An 18,081-nucleotide genomic window follows, 5' to 3' on the forward strand; every position below is an offset into this window, starting at 1 on the left:
CGTAACTGTCACACTGACAGGAAGCCTACGACGACCAGCCTCCGGCTGGTCCTCATAGGCTTCTGTACATGGCAGCCCGGAAGCCATTTTCTGGCGTCCGGTTGCCATGGGTACCATCGCCAGCCCCCGTGATTTCACGTGGGGGCTGACGATCGGTGCTAAAATCCTTCGATGTGGCGATCGGAATCGACCGCCGCATCGAAGGGGTTAACTGCCGAAATCAGCGGCGATGGGCCGCTGATCGGCAACGGGGAATGCAGGGCAGATACCCTGCACAGTTAACCGCCGCTGCGATGAAGCGCCACGCGGCGGTTAACTGTCAAAGCAGACGTAGCCGCACGTCAAGGTACGCAAATTTACCGCACACATTGACGTGCAGTTACGTCAAGGTGCGCAAAGGGGTTAAACGGCGGCGATCAGAGATAACTGATCGCCGCCGTTGCAGTGGGATGTCGGCTGTACATTACAACCGACACCCGCTGAAGAGGAGGCGAGCACATATCCCGTGCACGCTTCATCCTCAGGGCATTGCTGTACGCCCATTTGCGGGAAAGGGTTAAGGACCAGCCTATTTAAAAGCCTGAATGGCCTAGCAATTTTTTCTGTTTTTTCGTAGTCACATTTCAAAAGCTATAATATTTGTTAATTTTACTGCTGACATAGCCGTGTGAGGGCATTTTTTTTTGCGGAAAGACCTGTATTTTGGGACCATTTTGGGGTATGCATAACGTATTCAATTTTATTAACTTTCTTGAGGGGGTGGGGATTGGGAAACAAATAAAATCTGCCATTGCTTTTTGCATTTTAAACTTGCGTCTTCCACTGTGCAGTATAAATAACGTGTTAAATTTATTCTATGGGTTGGTATATTCAAAGAGCCATAACATTTTTATTCTTTCGTCTATGTAGTTGTACGGGGGGTTATTTTTTTTGCAGGACGACGTTCTTTTTACTGGTACCATTTTTGGGATACATACGACTTTATGATCGCTTTTTATTTTATGGAAGGCAGTATAAACAGAAAACCACAAATATGGAATTTTTTATTACGGTGTTTATTGTGTGGGCTAAATAACGTGATAGTGTTATATGGTATTCATTTTATATGGGTTTGAATTTTTTTTTTAATGATTATAAACTTTATTGATCTGTATTTTACAAATTTTTAGTCCCACTATAGGACTTTACTATGTGATCACTTGGTCACTACTATAATACACTGCAATACTTCTGTACTGTAGCGTATTATATATAAACAAAAAGAACAATGATCTCTGGACTAAAGAGCTCAGTATATGTAATTATATATATCTATATACGGTGCCAACCAGACATGGAAATGTGAGGAAAAGAAAAAACAAAAACCTGGTCAAAAAGGCACTCGGCTCAATAAAGTCGCAATTTAATTATCAAAAGTTTATTAATATATATGTAAAATTATGCAATCTTGCACAAAAACCTACAAACAGACATCACAAACCCGGCCGGGTAATGAATGGCAAATAAATCAGTTTTAAGAAAAATTCTCATTTAGCATGGCCATATAACAAATAGTATCAAGTAATAAGTTACTTTTTTAATTTTTTTTTTTTTTTTTTTTTTTTTTTTTTTAAATATGGCATATGTGTTGGATGAGACTGTAGACGCTGAAATTTCGGCAGCACTGAATAGTCAATTTAACCAATTTCAGGAAGAAACCACGAGGGATCTCTTTGGGCTATTTAAAGTACATCGCAAATTAATTTTCAGCCATTTGCGTAGAAAATGGGATGTAAAAAGCCTGAGCACATATTTGAGCTCGGACCTAGCACCCAGGGGCTTAAGACGACGTATTTTACCAGCAAGCCACCTATGCAGTGAGGAATTCCTGAAGAAATGGGATGATGAAACACTAGATCATATTAAACGACTGATGACCTTGATTATAGAGGAGGAAGGTGAACAACTTAAAAAGATTGATGCAGAGATCACTGACAGTGTTAGTAAGCTGGATGAATTTAAATCACACCCTGACTTTGATAAACTAAATATGAACCTTAAAAAGGAGGTTGAGATGGAATTGAAAGTTATATCTGAGCGTAAAAAGAAAAAATTTCAGAGGGATAGCTGGGATTTCGAACATAATCAGATTTTCTCATTTAATACTAAACCAATGGGTAATACGAACAATAGAGAGAAAAACAGGGTAAAAAATCAACGGACACGACAAAAAAGACAACAGTCTACACGAGCAAGGGCACCTTCATATGATCATGATACTAGTGAGTACACCTCAAGTGATAGGGAGGAGAGTGGTAGAAATATTCCCCCACTAAAGAACCAAACCACACTAAAATCTAGTAATGTAAATCATGTTGGTTTTTTAGAAAAAGAAAAACCAGACGAGGGAAGAGTCACACGTGGGAGAAGCCGTCAGAGACCAATATAAACGAAATTCTGGGCTTTGAAAATAACGTTATTAATCTAACTGATTTCCCCCTAACACAAGCACATGTCTCTCTTCTGAATCGCGGCCTGTCATTTGTACCGTCTACGGGCGGCAATGAGTTTGAAGTATACAAGGATATTCATTTCTTTGTGCGAAAAATCCTCTTACGCCTCTACCATAGTCGTGGAGCAGGCCCCCCTTCAGATGAGACTCTGCAAGGTCTGGTTGAAGAATTTGAAAATAACCTCACATCAGAGGAAGAAATAGCACTAGGTGCGTTGGAAGAACTAAAGATTGAATCATTGGATCGTAATATTAATGAGATTATCATTCCAAAATTTACTAATTTGAAACCCACTTGTCTTACTATGCCACCAGTTTCCTCTAATCGCTATGTGAGAGCATTTATGGAAGGGATTGATCGGGACCTAAGTACTATTGACTGGTCCAAACCAACTGAACACAACCTCTCACAAAGAGAACGTGTGGCCCTTGACGAACTTTGTGATATGAAAGGGATAATAATTAAGCCTAGCGACAAAGGTGGTAATGTGGTGCTCTTGGATGAGGAATACTACACTGGTGAGATACTAAGACAACTGGGTTCACCCAGCTATAGACGAATGAAAGATAACCCTCTATCTGAGATTACTCAGAAACTGAACAGAAAGTTACAATTTGCTCTTGAAGAAGGTTTAATAACAAAAAATGAGTTTTTGTACTTAAAAGTCAGGGAACCCAAGATGCCGACGATTTACATTTTGCCTAAGGTTCACAAGGATAGACAGTCACCCCCGGGACGCCCAATAATTTCTGGTATAGATGGACCTACTGATAAACTAGGGAAATTTGTCGACCAAAAACTGAAGAATTTTGTAACTCCGATCCAGGCTGTTCGAGAAGGAGCCCGGCTATCTTTAGACAATCCAGCAGCCCCTCTACAAGCTTATGACACAGCGCTGTGAAAAGTCGGTGCTTTGAAAATAGTACCCTCACTTAAGGATTACCGTAAAAAGGTGCATTGGCGGTAATTAAGGGGTTAAATATTAGGAGAATATGAGCACTAAGTGATAGTCCATATTACCTGGAATACTCCTATAAAGTGAATGTCTACCTATTAACACCATGTTGTTGATCCAAAAGACTGTGCTGAACAATTTCGTAATATATCATTATAGAGGTCAGAGGTCCTTTTCTGATACAAAGCTTCAATTCCTCTACATTAGGGCTGGGTGATTAATCAAATTAATTCGCCATTTCAAGTTGGCACGATTCTGGACCGGGAAATCGTTACAGGCCCCGCCCCCATAGCAGGAGAGGAAGAAAAAAAAAGCTTCAACAACAAGCAGACATGCTGCACAGCACATCTACTATAATGCATGCCAGCAATGAACAGGAGCAGGAGTGAAAGGACTGTTTTTTGTTTTTTTTTAACTGTGTGTGTGTGTGTGTGTGTGTGTGAGTGCAGAGATTATTTTATACGGATTCCCGTTCTCCCGGGCAGCTCCTGCTACATTTCAAGGCTTAAGAAGCTATAGCCACCCTACAGCTTCTTAAAGAGGCTCTGTCACCAGATTATAAATGCCATACATTTCTCATTGTTACAGCCCAGTGTGATTATGCAGTAAAAGAAGCTGGGCTGCAACAATGAGAAGTGTATGATGCCAATTGGTCCCTGATTGGTCAGCGTCATACACTCCTCTGTACAACGCCCAGTTTGTAAAAAAAAAAGTAAAAACACGCCTAGTTGTCTATTAAGAAACTAATTAGCATAAATCTGAAATTGATATACTTATAATGAAATCATAACTTGCTCAAAAATGATAGGTTTTCAAAATAAAAACCACTGTTATCTACATTACAGCACCGATCAGATTATGTAGGAGACCGGCCATTTATAATCTGGTGACAGAGCCTCTTTAAAAGAGGCTCTGTCACCACATTATAAGTGGCCTATTTTGTACAGAATGTGATCGGCGCTGTAAAGTAGATTACAGCGGTGTTTTTTTATTTAGAAAAACGATAATTTTTGACAGAGTTATGACCTATTTTAGCTTTATGTTAATTAGTTTCTTAATGCCCAACTGGGCGTGTTTTACTTTTTGACCAAGTGGGCGTTGTGGAGAGAAGTGTATTGCACTGACCAATCAGAGTCATACACTTCTCCCCATTCATTTACACAGCATATAGTGATCTTATTACATCACTATGTGCAGCCACATACACTAACATTACTGACGTGTCCTGACAGTGAATATACATTACCTCCAGCCAGGACGGGATGTGTATTCAGAATCCTGACACTTCGGTAATGCTTGTATGAGATTTACAGCACAGCAGGCGTAGTCTCGCGAGATTACGCTGTAAACTGTCATTTACAGCGAGAATACTCATGCTGTGCTGTAAATCAACCACAAAAGTTAGCAAAGTGTCAGGATTCTGAATACACATCCCGTCCTGGCTGGAGGTAATGTCTATTCACTGTAAGGACACTTAAGTAACGTTAATGTGTGTGTATTTGTGGCTGCACATCGTTACATAATTTGTACGGTTGAAAAAGGACACATGTCCATCAAGTTCAACCAAGGGATGGGAAAGGGGAAGTAAAAAATGTCTACACATAGGAGCTAATATTTTTTTGTTCTAGGAAATTATCTAAGCCTTTTTTAAAGCTATCTACTGTCCCTGCTGTGACCAGTTCCTGCGGTAGACTATTCCATAAATTCACAGTTCTCACAGTAAAGAAGGCTTGTCGCCTCTGCAGGTTGAACTTTTTTTTCCAGACGGAGGGAGTGCCCCCTTGTTTTTTGAGGGGGTTTTACATGGAACAGGATTTCACCATATTTTTTGTATGTGCCATTCATATATTTATATAAGTTAATCATGTCCCCCCTTAGTCGTCTTTTTTCAAGGCTAAATGGTTTAGTTATTTTAATCTTTCCTCATAACTTAGATTCTCCATGCCCATTATTAGCTTCGTTGCTCTTCTTTGTATTTTTTCCAACTCCAGGGCATCCTTTCTATGAACTGGATCCCAGAACTGGACTGCATATTCTAGATGAGGCCTCACTAATGCTTTGTAAAGTGGTAATATTACATTCCCTGTCCCGCGAGTCCATGCCTCTTTTAATACACGACAATATATTGCTGGCCCTTGAAGCAGCTGATTGACATTGCATGCTGTTATTTAGTTTATGATTTACAAGTACACCCAGATCCTTCTCAACAAGTGACTCCCCGAGTGTAGCGCCCCCTAGGACATATGATGCCTGCAGGTTGTTCGTACCCAGGTGCATAGCTTTACATTTATCTACATTAAACTTCATCTTGCCAAGTGGACGCCCAAACACTCAGTTTGTTTAAATCCGCTTGCAATTCACGAACATCTTCCATAGTCTGAACTATATTACATAGCTTGGTGTCATCTGCAAAAATAGAAATAGTGATATTAATCCCATCCTCTATATCATTAATAAATAAGTTGAATAATAGCGGTCCCAGCACTGAACCCTGGGGTACACCACTTATAACTGGGGACCATTCAGAGTAGGAATCATGGACCACAACTCTCTGGATACGGTCCTTGAGCCAATTCTCAATCCAATTACAAACTATACTTTCTAAACCTATAGTCCTTGATTTACCCATTAGACGTCTAGGGGGACAGTGTCAAATGCCTTTGCAAAGTCCAAAAACACTATATCCACAGCGGCCCCTCTGTCTAGGCTTCTGCTCACCTCTTCATAAAAACAAATCAGATTGGTTTGACAACTTCTGTCCGTAGGAAAACCGTGCTGGCTGTCACTTGTAATACTATTTATTGTCACAATTCTGTATATAGTCCCTCAGTAGCCCCTCAAAAATTTTCCCCACAATGGATGTTAAACTTACTGCTCTATAATTACCCGATGAAGACCTAGAGCCCTTTTTGAAAATAGGCACCACATTTGCCCTGCGCCAGTCCTTTGGCACCATACCAGTCATGAGAGAATCTCTTAATATTATGAAGAGGGGGACAGAAATAACTGAACTAAGCTCCTTAAGAACTCTAGGGTGTAACCCATATGGTCCCAGGGCCTTGTGTACATTTATTTTATTTAATTTAGTCTGCACCATATCTACATTCATCCAATGCAGTATATCAACTGATATATTAACAGCACTGGCAGCGGCTACATCAGCTGCTCTTTCTTCTGTTGTATATACGGAGCGGAAGAACCCATTTAGTAACTCTGCCTTCTCTTGATCCCCTGTGACCAACTCCCCATTACCACTATCTAGGGGTCCTACATGTTCAGACCTGGGCTTTTTTGCATTTATATGCTTGAAGAATTTTTTGGGATTTGTTTTACTATCCTTCGCCACCTGCCTTTCATTTTGTATTTTTGTTGATTTTTTTACCTTTTTACAGATTTTATTAAGCTCTTTATATTTTGCAAAGGCTACAGCTGTACCCTCAAATTTGTATTTTTCAAATGCCTTTTTTTTGTCATGTATTGCCCTTTTTACAGAAGGTGTAAGCCATGTGGGGTTTAATTTTAGTCGTTTATACTTGTTACCTATAGGAATACATTTTGCAGTATTTGAAATTTGAAAATCTCCCATCTATCATTTGTACCATTATTTGACATTAGTTCTTCCCAGTCTATATCCTGAATTGCAGCCCTCATCTTGGGGAAATTGGCCTTCTTAAAATTAAGTGTTTTTGCCCTCCCTGCCTGTGTTTGTTTTTTACAGTATAGGTAAAATATAACTATATTACGATCACTGTTACCGAGGTTTTCACGAACATTGACATTCCCAACAAGCTATGTATTATTAGAAATGCAAGAGAAGACAAAGAAATGGCTCCAGCGCTGTGTCCTTGGAGTCTTTTAAAATAGGAAACTATTTCCAAGTTTTATTGTGTAATGAAAAATAAAAACAAGTAGCATTGCAGGTAGATATTCTCAAATGAATAGTGGATTTATGGCAGTGTGAGCGGTGCCTACGCGTTTCTGACGCATGCAGCGTCCTTAGTCATGGCTTCTGTTCATTATTATTAGAAATGACCAGATCCAACAGAGCTTCACCTCTAGTCGGGTCTTCCACAAACTGGCCCATAAAATTTTCCTGCAACAGGTTGAGGAAATGTCTCCCCTTTGCAGTTGAAGCCGAACCATGACACCAATTAATATCCCGGTAATTAAAATCTCCCATTATCACTACAGTACCAGCCTGCTCCATCTGTTTAAAAAGCTTACCTTCCATCTCCTCAGTTATATTGGGGGGTCTATAGATTACACCAAAAGTATTTTTTTCAGTGTTTACCTCCCTTTGTAATTCCACACACAAGGTTTCAACCTCCTCACAAGCTTCACCCTCTAATGTCTCATTCACACTCGCCTTCATATCGCTTCTCACATACAGACGTACGCCACCACCTTTCCTATTTGTCCTGTCCTTCCGAAAAAGTGTAAAACCCTGTAGATTTACAGCCCAGTCATGAGAAGAGTCTAGCCATGTTTCAGCAACACCAACTATATCTATATTGTCTTCCAGTACCAAGGCCTCCAGCTCCCCCATTTTGCTTGCTAGACTTCTGGCATTTGTGAGCATACACTTTAAAGAGGCTCTGTCACCAGATTTTGCAACCCCTATCTGCTATTGCAGCAGATAGGCGCTGCAATGTAGATTACAGTAACGTTTTTATTTTTAAAAAACGAGCATTTTTGGCCAAGTTATGGCCATTTTTGTGTTTATGCAAATGAGGCTTGCAAAAGTACAACTGGGCGTGTTGAAAAGTAAAAGTACAACTGGGCGTGTATTGTGTGCGTACATCGGGGCGTGTTTACTACTATTACTAGCTGGGCGTTCTGATGAGAAGTATCATCCACTTCTCTTCAGAACGCCCAGCTTCTGGCAGTGCAGATCTGTGACGTCACTCACAGGTCCTGCATCGTGTCGGCCACATCGGCACCAGAGGCTATGGTTGTTTCTGCAGCAGCATCAGCGTTTGCAGGTAAGTAGCTACATCGATTTACCTGCAAACGCCGATGCTGCTGCAGAATCATCTGTAGCCTCTGGTGCCGGCTCGTCTGACACGATGCAGGACCTGGGGAAGTGACGTCACAGCGTGATCTCTCGAGAACACGGCTGTGTCTGCACTGCCAGAAGCTGGGCGTTCTGAAGAGAAGTGGATGATACTTCTAGTCACAACGCCCAGCTAGTAAAAGTATTAAACACGCCCCGATGTACACACAATACACGCCCAGTTGTACTTTTACTTTTCAACACGCCCAGTTGTACTTTTGCAAGCCTCATTTGCATAAATACAAAAATGGTCATAACTTGGCCAAAAATGCTCGTTTTTTAAAAATAAAAACGTTACTGTAATCTACATTGCAGCGCCTATCTGCTGCAATAGCAGATAGGGGTTGCAAAATCTGGTGACAGAGCCTCTTTAACTGTTTCACTTTCAGTATCAGAAATGTGATTTGACATTATTTGGGCTTTTTTATTTTCACTGCTGTTTTGTAACAAAAGGATCTCCTTATCTTGTTGCCTAGTCCTCTCCCCACAGTCTGTTTCTCCCCCCACCAATATAGTCTGACCCCCCTCTAACCTAACTATCCCTTTATTTTCTACATTGACCTCCCTCCTCAGTAAGATTCCTATGTGCTGTGTAAATGAATGGGGAGAAGTGTATGACTGATTGGTCAGCGCCATACACTTCTCTCCACAACGCGCACTTAGTCAAAAAGTAAAACACGCCCAGTTGGGCATTAAGAAACTAATTAGCATCAAGCTAAAATAGGTCATAACTCTGTCAAAAATTATCATTTTTCTAAATAAAAAACACCGCTGTAATCTACATTACAGTGCCGATCACATTATGTACAAGATAGGGCACTTAGGCTCTGTCACCACATTATCTTTAAGCCTTGAAATGCAGCAGGAACTAATTGGGTAACTGAAGTGGTTTTCGTTATCTTCAGGTATGAAATGCGTAGCAGAGAGCAGTATCAGTGGAGGTGCCTCAGTGCTGGTGATATACAATGCAGCAGGGTTTACTAGTTCTGTGTAGTACTGCTGGTAATAAATCTAAGAGACTTGCCACAGAAGTTATGTCCAAAGAGCAGTAATAAATCACATGCAGATTTTGGGGGGTAATTTATCAACCTTTCTACACTGGAAAAGTCACAAAAGGGCCCAAAAGTCACAATTTGCAACTTGCCCTTTTTGCGCCAACCACGACACTTTTGTAGAAAGGGGCGTAACCTCTGGGAAAGAGTGTGACCACTGCGGCCCAACAAATTATAATTTACGCCAGGTTAATTGTAACATAAGGACATGTTAAAGAGCCTATTACACGGGCCAATTTTGGCCAGTGCAACGAGCGTCGATCAACAAGACAGCTATTTGATCGGCGCTTGTTTGCTCCAGTCACAAGGAGCTATGTATGGGGACGAGCGCTCCTTATTCCGATCACTCGTCCCCATACATTATCATGTCAGCAGATGTGCTGCCAACAACGACAATATTAAAGTTTTTTAAAACAATACGATCAGCTGATGAACGAGCGTTTGCTCGTTCATCTGCTGTTCACACAGCATTCTATGAACACTTGTCTGCCCGATAATTACCCAGTGTAAAAGGGCCTTAAGCGTGCATGTCTGGATCTTTCCAGGCGTACACGCCAACGTTGGAAAAAATGTACGTGAATGGGACCTTATGTGTATTTTACCTCAGGTCTCACTGTTCTCTTGCAGCTCATATGCACCACACCATATATACTGTACATTGTTTACTAGCAATGTACCATATATACCCTATCTTATTATTTTTTTCAGTTTACCAAAAAAAATAGGAAAATAAATAAATACATCGAGATTCAAATCGAAAATCGTCCATAGTGTTGAAAGAAAAATCTAGATTCAATTTTTTTGCAAAATCGCCCAGCCCTACTCTACATAGACAGTTAAATTATACAATTCTGGCTGCCTGCATTCGCCATTAGGGAGAGCATTGAAACTTACTGCATACGGTTTTATTAACGAGGTCAATATATACAGAGCACAGATTAGACTCAAGAACATGAATCCTTAAGACTGGATTCACACGAGCACATTACGTCCGTAATTGACAGACGTATTTCAGCCGCAAGTCCCAGACCGAACACAGTGCAGGGAGCCGGGCTGCTAGCATCATACTTATGTACGATGCTAAGAGTCCCTGCCTCGCTGCCGGACAACTGTCCCGTACTGAAAACACGATTACAGTACGGGACAGTTGTCTGGCAATTACGGACGTAATGTGCTCGTGTGAATCCAGCCTAAAAGGAGTTTTTCAGTCTTTAAAATTGTGTGCAAATGTTTTAACTGCATTTAGATTAGTCACTTACTAAAGTGCTGTCTGTAGCTGAACTGCCTCTGTATGCCAGTCTCACATTCAGTCACTTGACAATGCTCCTGGTGTTGATCTTCTGCTTGTGTGATGTTTAATACACAAAACATGTGGTTCTCTCCTCCCTCTATTGTACAGTATATCACATGCCTCTTTTCCACTGTTCCCCCACCCCCCACCTTCCTGTCTGGGGGTATTGTTTCACATGGTGTTTAGCGCTGTCTCTCAGTAGCAGATATTGAGTAATTACAGAATTAGCTTTGTAATAGAGGGGGATACATGCAGCTGTAAACAGAGGCAATGTCTCTAAGATGGGAAAGGAATCCTGGGCAATGTAGTCCTTTACGTGGTAATACTGCTTACAGCAAACCCTAGAAAAATGAAAACAGTGCTGCACGAAGCTGGACAACATAATGAAACTAAAAAATAGTACTGAGCTATGGAGGCATCATACAGATACTTTTTGTGTCTTTTTAATAAGCTCCGAAATCCTCCTTAGACAAAAAGTTGTGCATTCTGCTGCAGCTATATGAAGCGCTAAAGATAAAACTTAGGGGCCATAGGTTAAAAAATAAACAAGAGGAGAGAGAGGGTGGTAGAGTGCATGGGATATAAAGAGGTGACTAACATATTTGTACAATATTCAAAAAGAAATGTGGGTAAACAATTAGGTGAACATCCCCCAATGCCGACTTGTGCATCAAAACTGTCCCAGAGAGCGAATGCTCATTCCTATGACGCGAAGGACACTTTTTGATACACAAGATCCTATATATGCCCATTCCATTCCTGCACTAAGACAATAATGAAAAGTTTCCATCATTGCGGACTCATCTACAGATTGACTTTTAGACTGGATAGATAGGAAAGGATACTTATATGTTCATATTTCATTCAGAGATACTAACTTTGGTTCTTTGACAAAGTCAGTAAAATGCAATTACTGGAAAATCTTAACATTAAAGGGCTGCCAAGGGCTGTTTAACACAAAACAGCATTTTATTTTACTTTTATGTAACGGACCATTACAAGTAACTCTGAACTTTTTCCAAGTTTTCATGCCCTTTGTAAAGTCACTAGCGGCTGTCTCAGCAGGGTATTACCTATGTAGCCCAGCTGATAAGTCATCCATTAACATGGAGAATGCTCTATCTAGCTTTGCATGGTTTCAGACATTTGTCATACAGCAGAATTCTACAACCATAAACTTGATATATGAAATGGGATTGAATAGAATGTCATCGCTACATTTAATTTGCTATCACATAAGTAGCATACTTGAAAATAAATAAAACTTACCTCAATCACTCTGCAGTCAAAATTTTCATAGGTTTCTGATGAATAGAAAAATAAATTTATTTTGCATATTTATAAACTAACAGCAGAAAATACTAAATGGAGTATATTTTAATAGAAAGTGAATGGTTTGTGGCTACAAAAAATGACACATATAGAGCGCAGACGTGTACAACCAAGTCTAGGCCTTCCATTTACAACTGGTGTCAATAGTGTCTTTTGTACACCATCTTAGCACATCTCCATCCACTTTGCTACACAATTTTTTCCTATAACCAGCTCGATTAATCTCCTTACCTTTCCGTCCACCTCTTTATCTACACCAACTCATCCCTCTAACTACCCACCTTTCTTACCCAGCTATTCATTAATCCATCCATTCCTCTACCGATTTACCCACCCACTTTACATCAATTCCTCTACTTACCTACCCACCCACCTTTCTATCTAGTCATATACCCAATAATTTTCCAATTTATAAAAAAAAATGGTCCTCTCTATAAAAACACAAAACATTAAAAAGGAATTCAATGTGCACCATCTTAAGCAGACCGACAGGCTTTATCCACTGAAGTAAGATATTACCCTATGCCATAGACTGAAGACAAGATACGGTCACAACTCAAATATCACAGAACTGCAGTAAATGTTTTCATATTTTGACCTTTTACAGAAAGGACAGTACAACATAACAGCAGAAAGATCCAAGGGAAATGAACTTGACAGATTGTTTTCTTATTATTCTAGACAGGTGAATAGGAACAGCATTACAAAGCGATTCGGATGATTTTGAAGTCCTTTGTCAATTCTAGGATTATTCCCAAATTTACTAGAATCATTTCTATCTGTCTTATTATTGGTAATTAATAAATTCACTAAATGGCCACAATCTTTTGTTCCTTTTGAGGAGATACACTGTTGAGCCATAACTTTAAAACTACCGACAGATGTAGTGTTTACATCTGCGCTACGATTTTTTTTATTCTGTTCCATCAGAGGAGCAGAATAACATAAGAAAAACCGAATAGTCAGATCTGTCACATGACGAAAACCGACTGGGTCAGCTGAACCGATTGACTTTAATAGGTTCCCTCAGGTTTTCGGCATTTTGCCGAACAAATTAGCCTCTGCCGCAGATGTGAACAGGGCCTTACATGGATTGTCTAGTTGACATGGCACCTGTCAAGGGGTGGGCTATAGTAGACAGCAAGTGAACAGTCAGTTCTTGCAGATGATATGTTGAAAGCAGGAACAATGGGGAAGCACAAAGATCTGGGCGACTTTGAGAAGAGCCAAATTGGGAAGCTAGACGACTAGGTCAGAGCATCTCCAAAACGGCAGGTCTTGTGGGGTGTTCCCGATTAGAAGTGGTTAATACCTACCAAAAGTGGTCCAAGGTAGAACTGGAGAATCGGCAACACGATCATGGGCGCTCAACGCTCATTGATGTGCATTGTGTGTAAAGGCAAGCTCATCGGATACTAGTATAACAAATTTCTGAGAAAGTTACTGCTGGCTATGATAGAAAGGTGTCAAAACACACAGTGCATCACTTTATTTCAGGCTGTGTAGCTGCAGACCGGTCAGAGTGCACATGCTGACCCATGTCCGCTGCCTAAAAAACCTACAATGGGCACATGAGCATCAGAACTGGAACATGGGGTGTTGGAAGAAGATGGCCTGGTCGGACGAATCACGTTTTTTTTAACATCATGTAGACAGCCGAGTGCATGTGCATCACTTCGTCTATGTTCACATCTACGTTTGTTTTTCTGCTGTGTCTTAGGTACAGACAAACGAGGAAAAGAAAACGGTAGTGCCGGATCTGATGCATGATGGGCACCAATGGCGTCCGACATAACCCATTGACTTTAATGGGTTCTATCACTTTGCTCGGAGCCTTTGTCACAAATTCCATCAGGAGCCTTTAAAACAGATGTGAACACAGCCTTACCTGGGAAAGAGTTGGCAACAGGATGCACTATGGAAAGGCGGCAAGAAGGCGGGTCCTGGCATTCATGTGGATGTTACCTTGACACGCACCACCTACCTAAACATTGGTGCAAGTGACCAAGTACACCCCTTCATGTCAACAGTATTGCCTAATGGCAGTGGCCTCTTGCAACAGGATAATGCACCCCCGGCACACTGCATAAATTGACCAGGAATGGTTTGAGGAACATGATAGAGTTCAAGGTGTTTTTTCCTTGGCATCTAAATTCCCCAAATCTCAAGCCGTCAAGCATCTATAGTACGTGATGGGAAAACATGTCCAGATGTGCGGCTTACGTCAAATGTCAAAATGCTGACATCACTTACAGGGGTTTTAGAAGAATGTAAAATTGATGGACCAGTGAGCATTTCAATATTTTATTAGTAGTCAAAAGAGAATAAGTCGGCACCGCTGCAATGAATGGTCCTCCGGACGTTTGTCAGATCACTGCCTAGGTAGCATGCACACTGTTCCGTTATATGTCAAGGGTGGTGCTGGCTCAGCAAGAAAATTTATATGTATCACAATGTATGAAGAAGGAAATAGAGCCGCACTCACCGAATCAGGCCTGTGAATCTGTGTACTACTCCCCCCCCCCCCCCCTTCATTTTGAGCAATTAAAGATATGAAAACGTCAGATTCGGTGAGTGCGGCTCTATTTCTTTCTTCACACATTGTGTTTCAATATTTTATGCCTGAAACTTGTTGAGAGAGGGGCATAAATAAAGATTTCCAAAGATATGAAAAATGTTCCCCATTGAAATCGTTCTTTTGATACCCATGGATTTTTCTTGAGTAAAACCTACCATCATCGCTTTAACCATTAAAAAACAACACCTAACTAATACGTTTATGGACGATTGGTCATTAGTGTTCTCACGACCAAATATTTTTCGCCCTAATATCTTTTACAGATTACTAATCTCTATGAATCTTTTCATGCAAATTACATATTTCTCTGTTTTATGTTGCTTTTGCCGCAACTCCAACTTTCCATAGTAATTCCAACACCAAGAAAACCATAAAAAGGTGTGGCAAGATGTAGAATATATGGAATAGAACATATGGTGAATTTGTTTAATAATATAAATGTTCATTTTCTCATAAACATGCAATTTTTCTGGTCCATCATAACATGATATAATTGATGAGGCAGTGCCTTAAAAAGGAAAAAGCGGCCATTTTATGCATATATATGGAAACCCACTATGGGAAATTTCACAGGTAAATCTATCATGCTGGCTTTCTTACCTCCATTAGGACCTGGGTCAGGATGCCCAATACTAATTCCTCCCCAGCTTTGGCCAGTCCATCCTCTCTCTCTTTTAACTCTCGTCTTTCGTTTTTTGTCAAAGTCATCCCTTTCCTGAATTATTCTGGCTTGCATTGCTTCCAGCTGTTGTTCATCCCTCTTTGCTATAGCCTGTGTTTTTCCACTTGCTAATATAGGGACATTCAATCCTGGCCAAAGATATCCATATTTCCCTTGAAAAAAGAAAAAAAAAAAGTTAAGAAATAGTAGATGTAAATTTTTGACCAAGAGGTAAAAAAATAACAAAACAAGACAGACATTTGAAGGACATACCATCTCCAATGTTCTGTCCAATATTAAGATTTCTTTTAATCCTCTTCTTAGTTCTTTTACCTCTTCCCTTTCGAGCACCACCACCAGTTTCTGCCATTACCCCTCTCCATAGTTCAGTTGCGGTCACTGTGGTGGTAAAAAATAAAATAAAAACCATAAATAATATTATATATATATATATATATATATTTAGAATTAAGAAAAATGGTAGGACTATAGCTAGAAGACAGAAAAATACTATTTATAAAATGTAATTGACATGATAGCCGTGTCCTTCCTCAAAAGCAGTAAGAGTAGTATACAAGTGTAGGTTCTATAGTTCTTTTTATAGCCAAGAACTGTCAAATAACTGTTCATTATTATCTGCTGGATAAAAAGATCCAATAGTTATGAACTAACTATAGGTTTTAGTAATGATACAGTAATATACTGTATTTACTCTATGTTTGACTAAATACTTGCAAATGTTATTCAACATATGTAGTAAATGTAGCAACAGTGGAGATTTTGGATATAACAGTACTTACATGCCCAAAACCAAATACTTGTTACCCTATGTACCCATTAGACTGCAATTTAAAATTATTTTAATTTAGCAACTGATAGTCTAATGAGGAATGTAATTGTCAAACAGAAAAGCAGAAAAAGACGAAACACTTTTTTTAGTCTGGAAGACTTTTCCACAAAACCCAAAAAACAATATTGTAGAACTGAGACAGAGTATCACTTTTTTCACCTCCCTTTGTTTTCCGCTGAGGAACAACTGATGAGTAGGCCTCTCATCTAGTTTTGCTAAAATAAGTTTCTGCTGTAGCAAGCTGCCTCCCAGCCAGAGGACGAAGCATTATCTACCAATATGTATCCCAAGCATACAATGAACGATCAAGACACAATTATATCATTTAAGAAAACCAAAAATATGCCTAAACCAAAAAATACAGAAGTATTCCAATAGTATAAAAAAATATACATTTTTATGGTCCCATATTGGGAGAAACCCTCTCAATAACATACAATTAATAAAAACAGTGTTAAAAAAGCCTCGGATGAGAAAGTCCACCATGACACTATATAATTATTGTAAAAGTCACATAACAATCATGTAAAGTAGTTCAACCAGAGATCAGGAATCTAGAATCTGATTTACCTAGGTAAACCACTGGTGTACTACACAGTAAATGGTAACAAGATCAAGACAGTTTATTTTTAATACCCAAGTCAATTACCTGCGGTAGACATGATGGCAGATGACACTATTCCCAATCCGAGGAGACACCTCGACGCGCGATTCGCTACCTTAGTCAGGAGGTGACTGTACCAGTCCCTATACAAGTTTAAATACTGAACCTAAAGTAGTGATGTCCAATGGCACATATTTTTTTATAGATATTGTGTTGTAGTCTATGACTAATTTTACTTTCAATCCTTGCTAGTTCCGGGATACTGGACCTTACTGACATACGAATATGAAAAGGAATGATGCTATGTTGAACAACATTGAACCCTAGGAACTTTGTGATGAAGATAAATAAAAGAGGAAATAAAAGAAAAGATAAATAATATCTACATCTTAACTGTCGATTTGAATAATATATGTACAGTATTTTTCGGACTATAAGACGGAGTTTTTAGCAAGAATAAATCTTACTAAAAAGTCCCTGCGTCTTATAGTCAGCAGTCAGGGGACCCGGCAGTGCCAGGCCCACTGACCTTCCTACTTAACCCCTTCCCGACCCCGTGATGTGCCGGCACATCATGGAGCGGAGAGGGGATGATGTATGGAGCGGTTCACGCGCTGATCCCGCTCCATACACTGCAGGTGACAGCTTCTGACACACTGCACTAATGGCTAGGAACAGTAATGGCGCTGTTCCTGGCCGTTTAACTAGCTAGATGCCGCGGTCAATAGCGACCGCGGCATTTATAGTGGTTTTCCCATGAAGGGAATTTATGACATATCCACAGGATGTGTCATAAATGTCAGATAGATGCGGGTCCCACCCCTGGGACCCCCATCTATGTCTAGAACACGGCCCCCTAAGCCCCGTTCTATATTACCCGGCTCCGCTATCTTCCGGCCACTTCCTGCTTACATGGTCGAGTTACGGAAAAAGTGTAACTCGCTGAGCTACGAAGTTTCTGTAACTCCCATAGAACTGAATAGTAGTTACGGAAACAGAGTAGCATGCTACGCTGCTTCTGTAACTGCCATTCACTACTATGGAAATTATGGAAACAGCGTAGCTCAGCGAGTTACGCTGTTTCCGTAACTCATCCATGTATTGCAGTATATTGTACCAGCGATCTAATGAGCGCTGGTTCAAGTCACCTAGGGGAAATAGTAAATAGTAAATAGTAAAATGTGTAAAATAGTAAAATGTGTAAAAAAAAAAT

The 18,081-nt window shown here is 40.1% G+C and overlaps 1 protein-coding gene across 2 annotated transcripts in view; it reads right to left on the reverse strand.

Moving 5' to 3' along the window:
* The window catches only part of MRPS5 (mitochondrial ribosomal protein S5), a 225,374-nt gene that overhangs the window by 139,788 nt on the left and 67,505 nt on the right, over positions 1–18,081 (reverse strand). For both annotated transcript variants that reach the window (XM_075864416.1, XM_075864417.1), the window contains 3 exons: positions 15,688–15,813; positions 15,354–15,587; positions 12,113–12,147 (listed from right to left, as the gene is read on the reverse strand). In XM_075864416.1, the coding sequence (XP_075720531.1) occupies positions 12,113–12,147; positions 15,354–15,587; positions 15,688–15,813 (395 nt within the window). The remainder of the gene's footprint in view (positions 1–12,112; positions 12,148–15,353; positions 15,588–15,687; positions 15,814–18,081) is intronic.

The sequence above is a fragment of the Rhinoderma darwinii genome, chromosome 4 (assembly GCF_050947455.1).
Source record: "Rhinoderma darwinii isolate aRhiDar2 chromosome 4, aRhiDar2.hap1, whole genome shotgun sequence".
Lineage (NCBI taxonomy): Eukaryota > Metazoa > Chordata > Amphibia > Anura > Rhinodermatidae > Rhinoderma > Rhinoderma darwinii.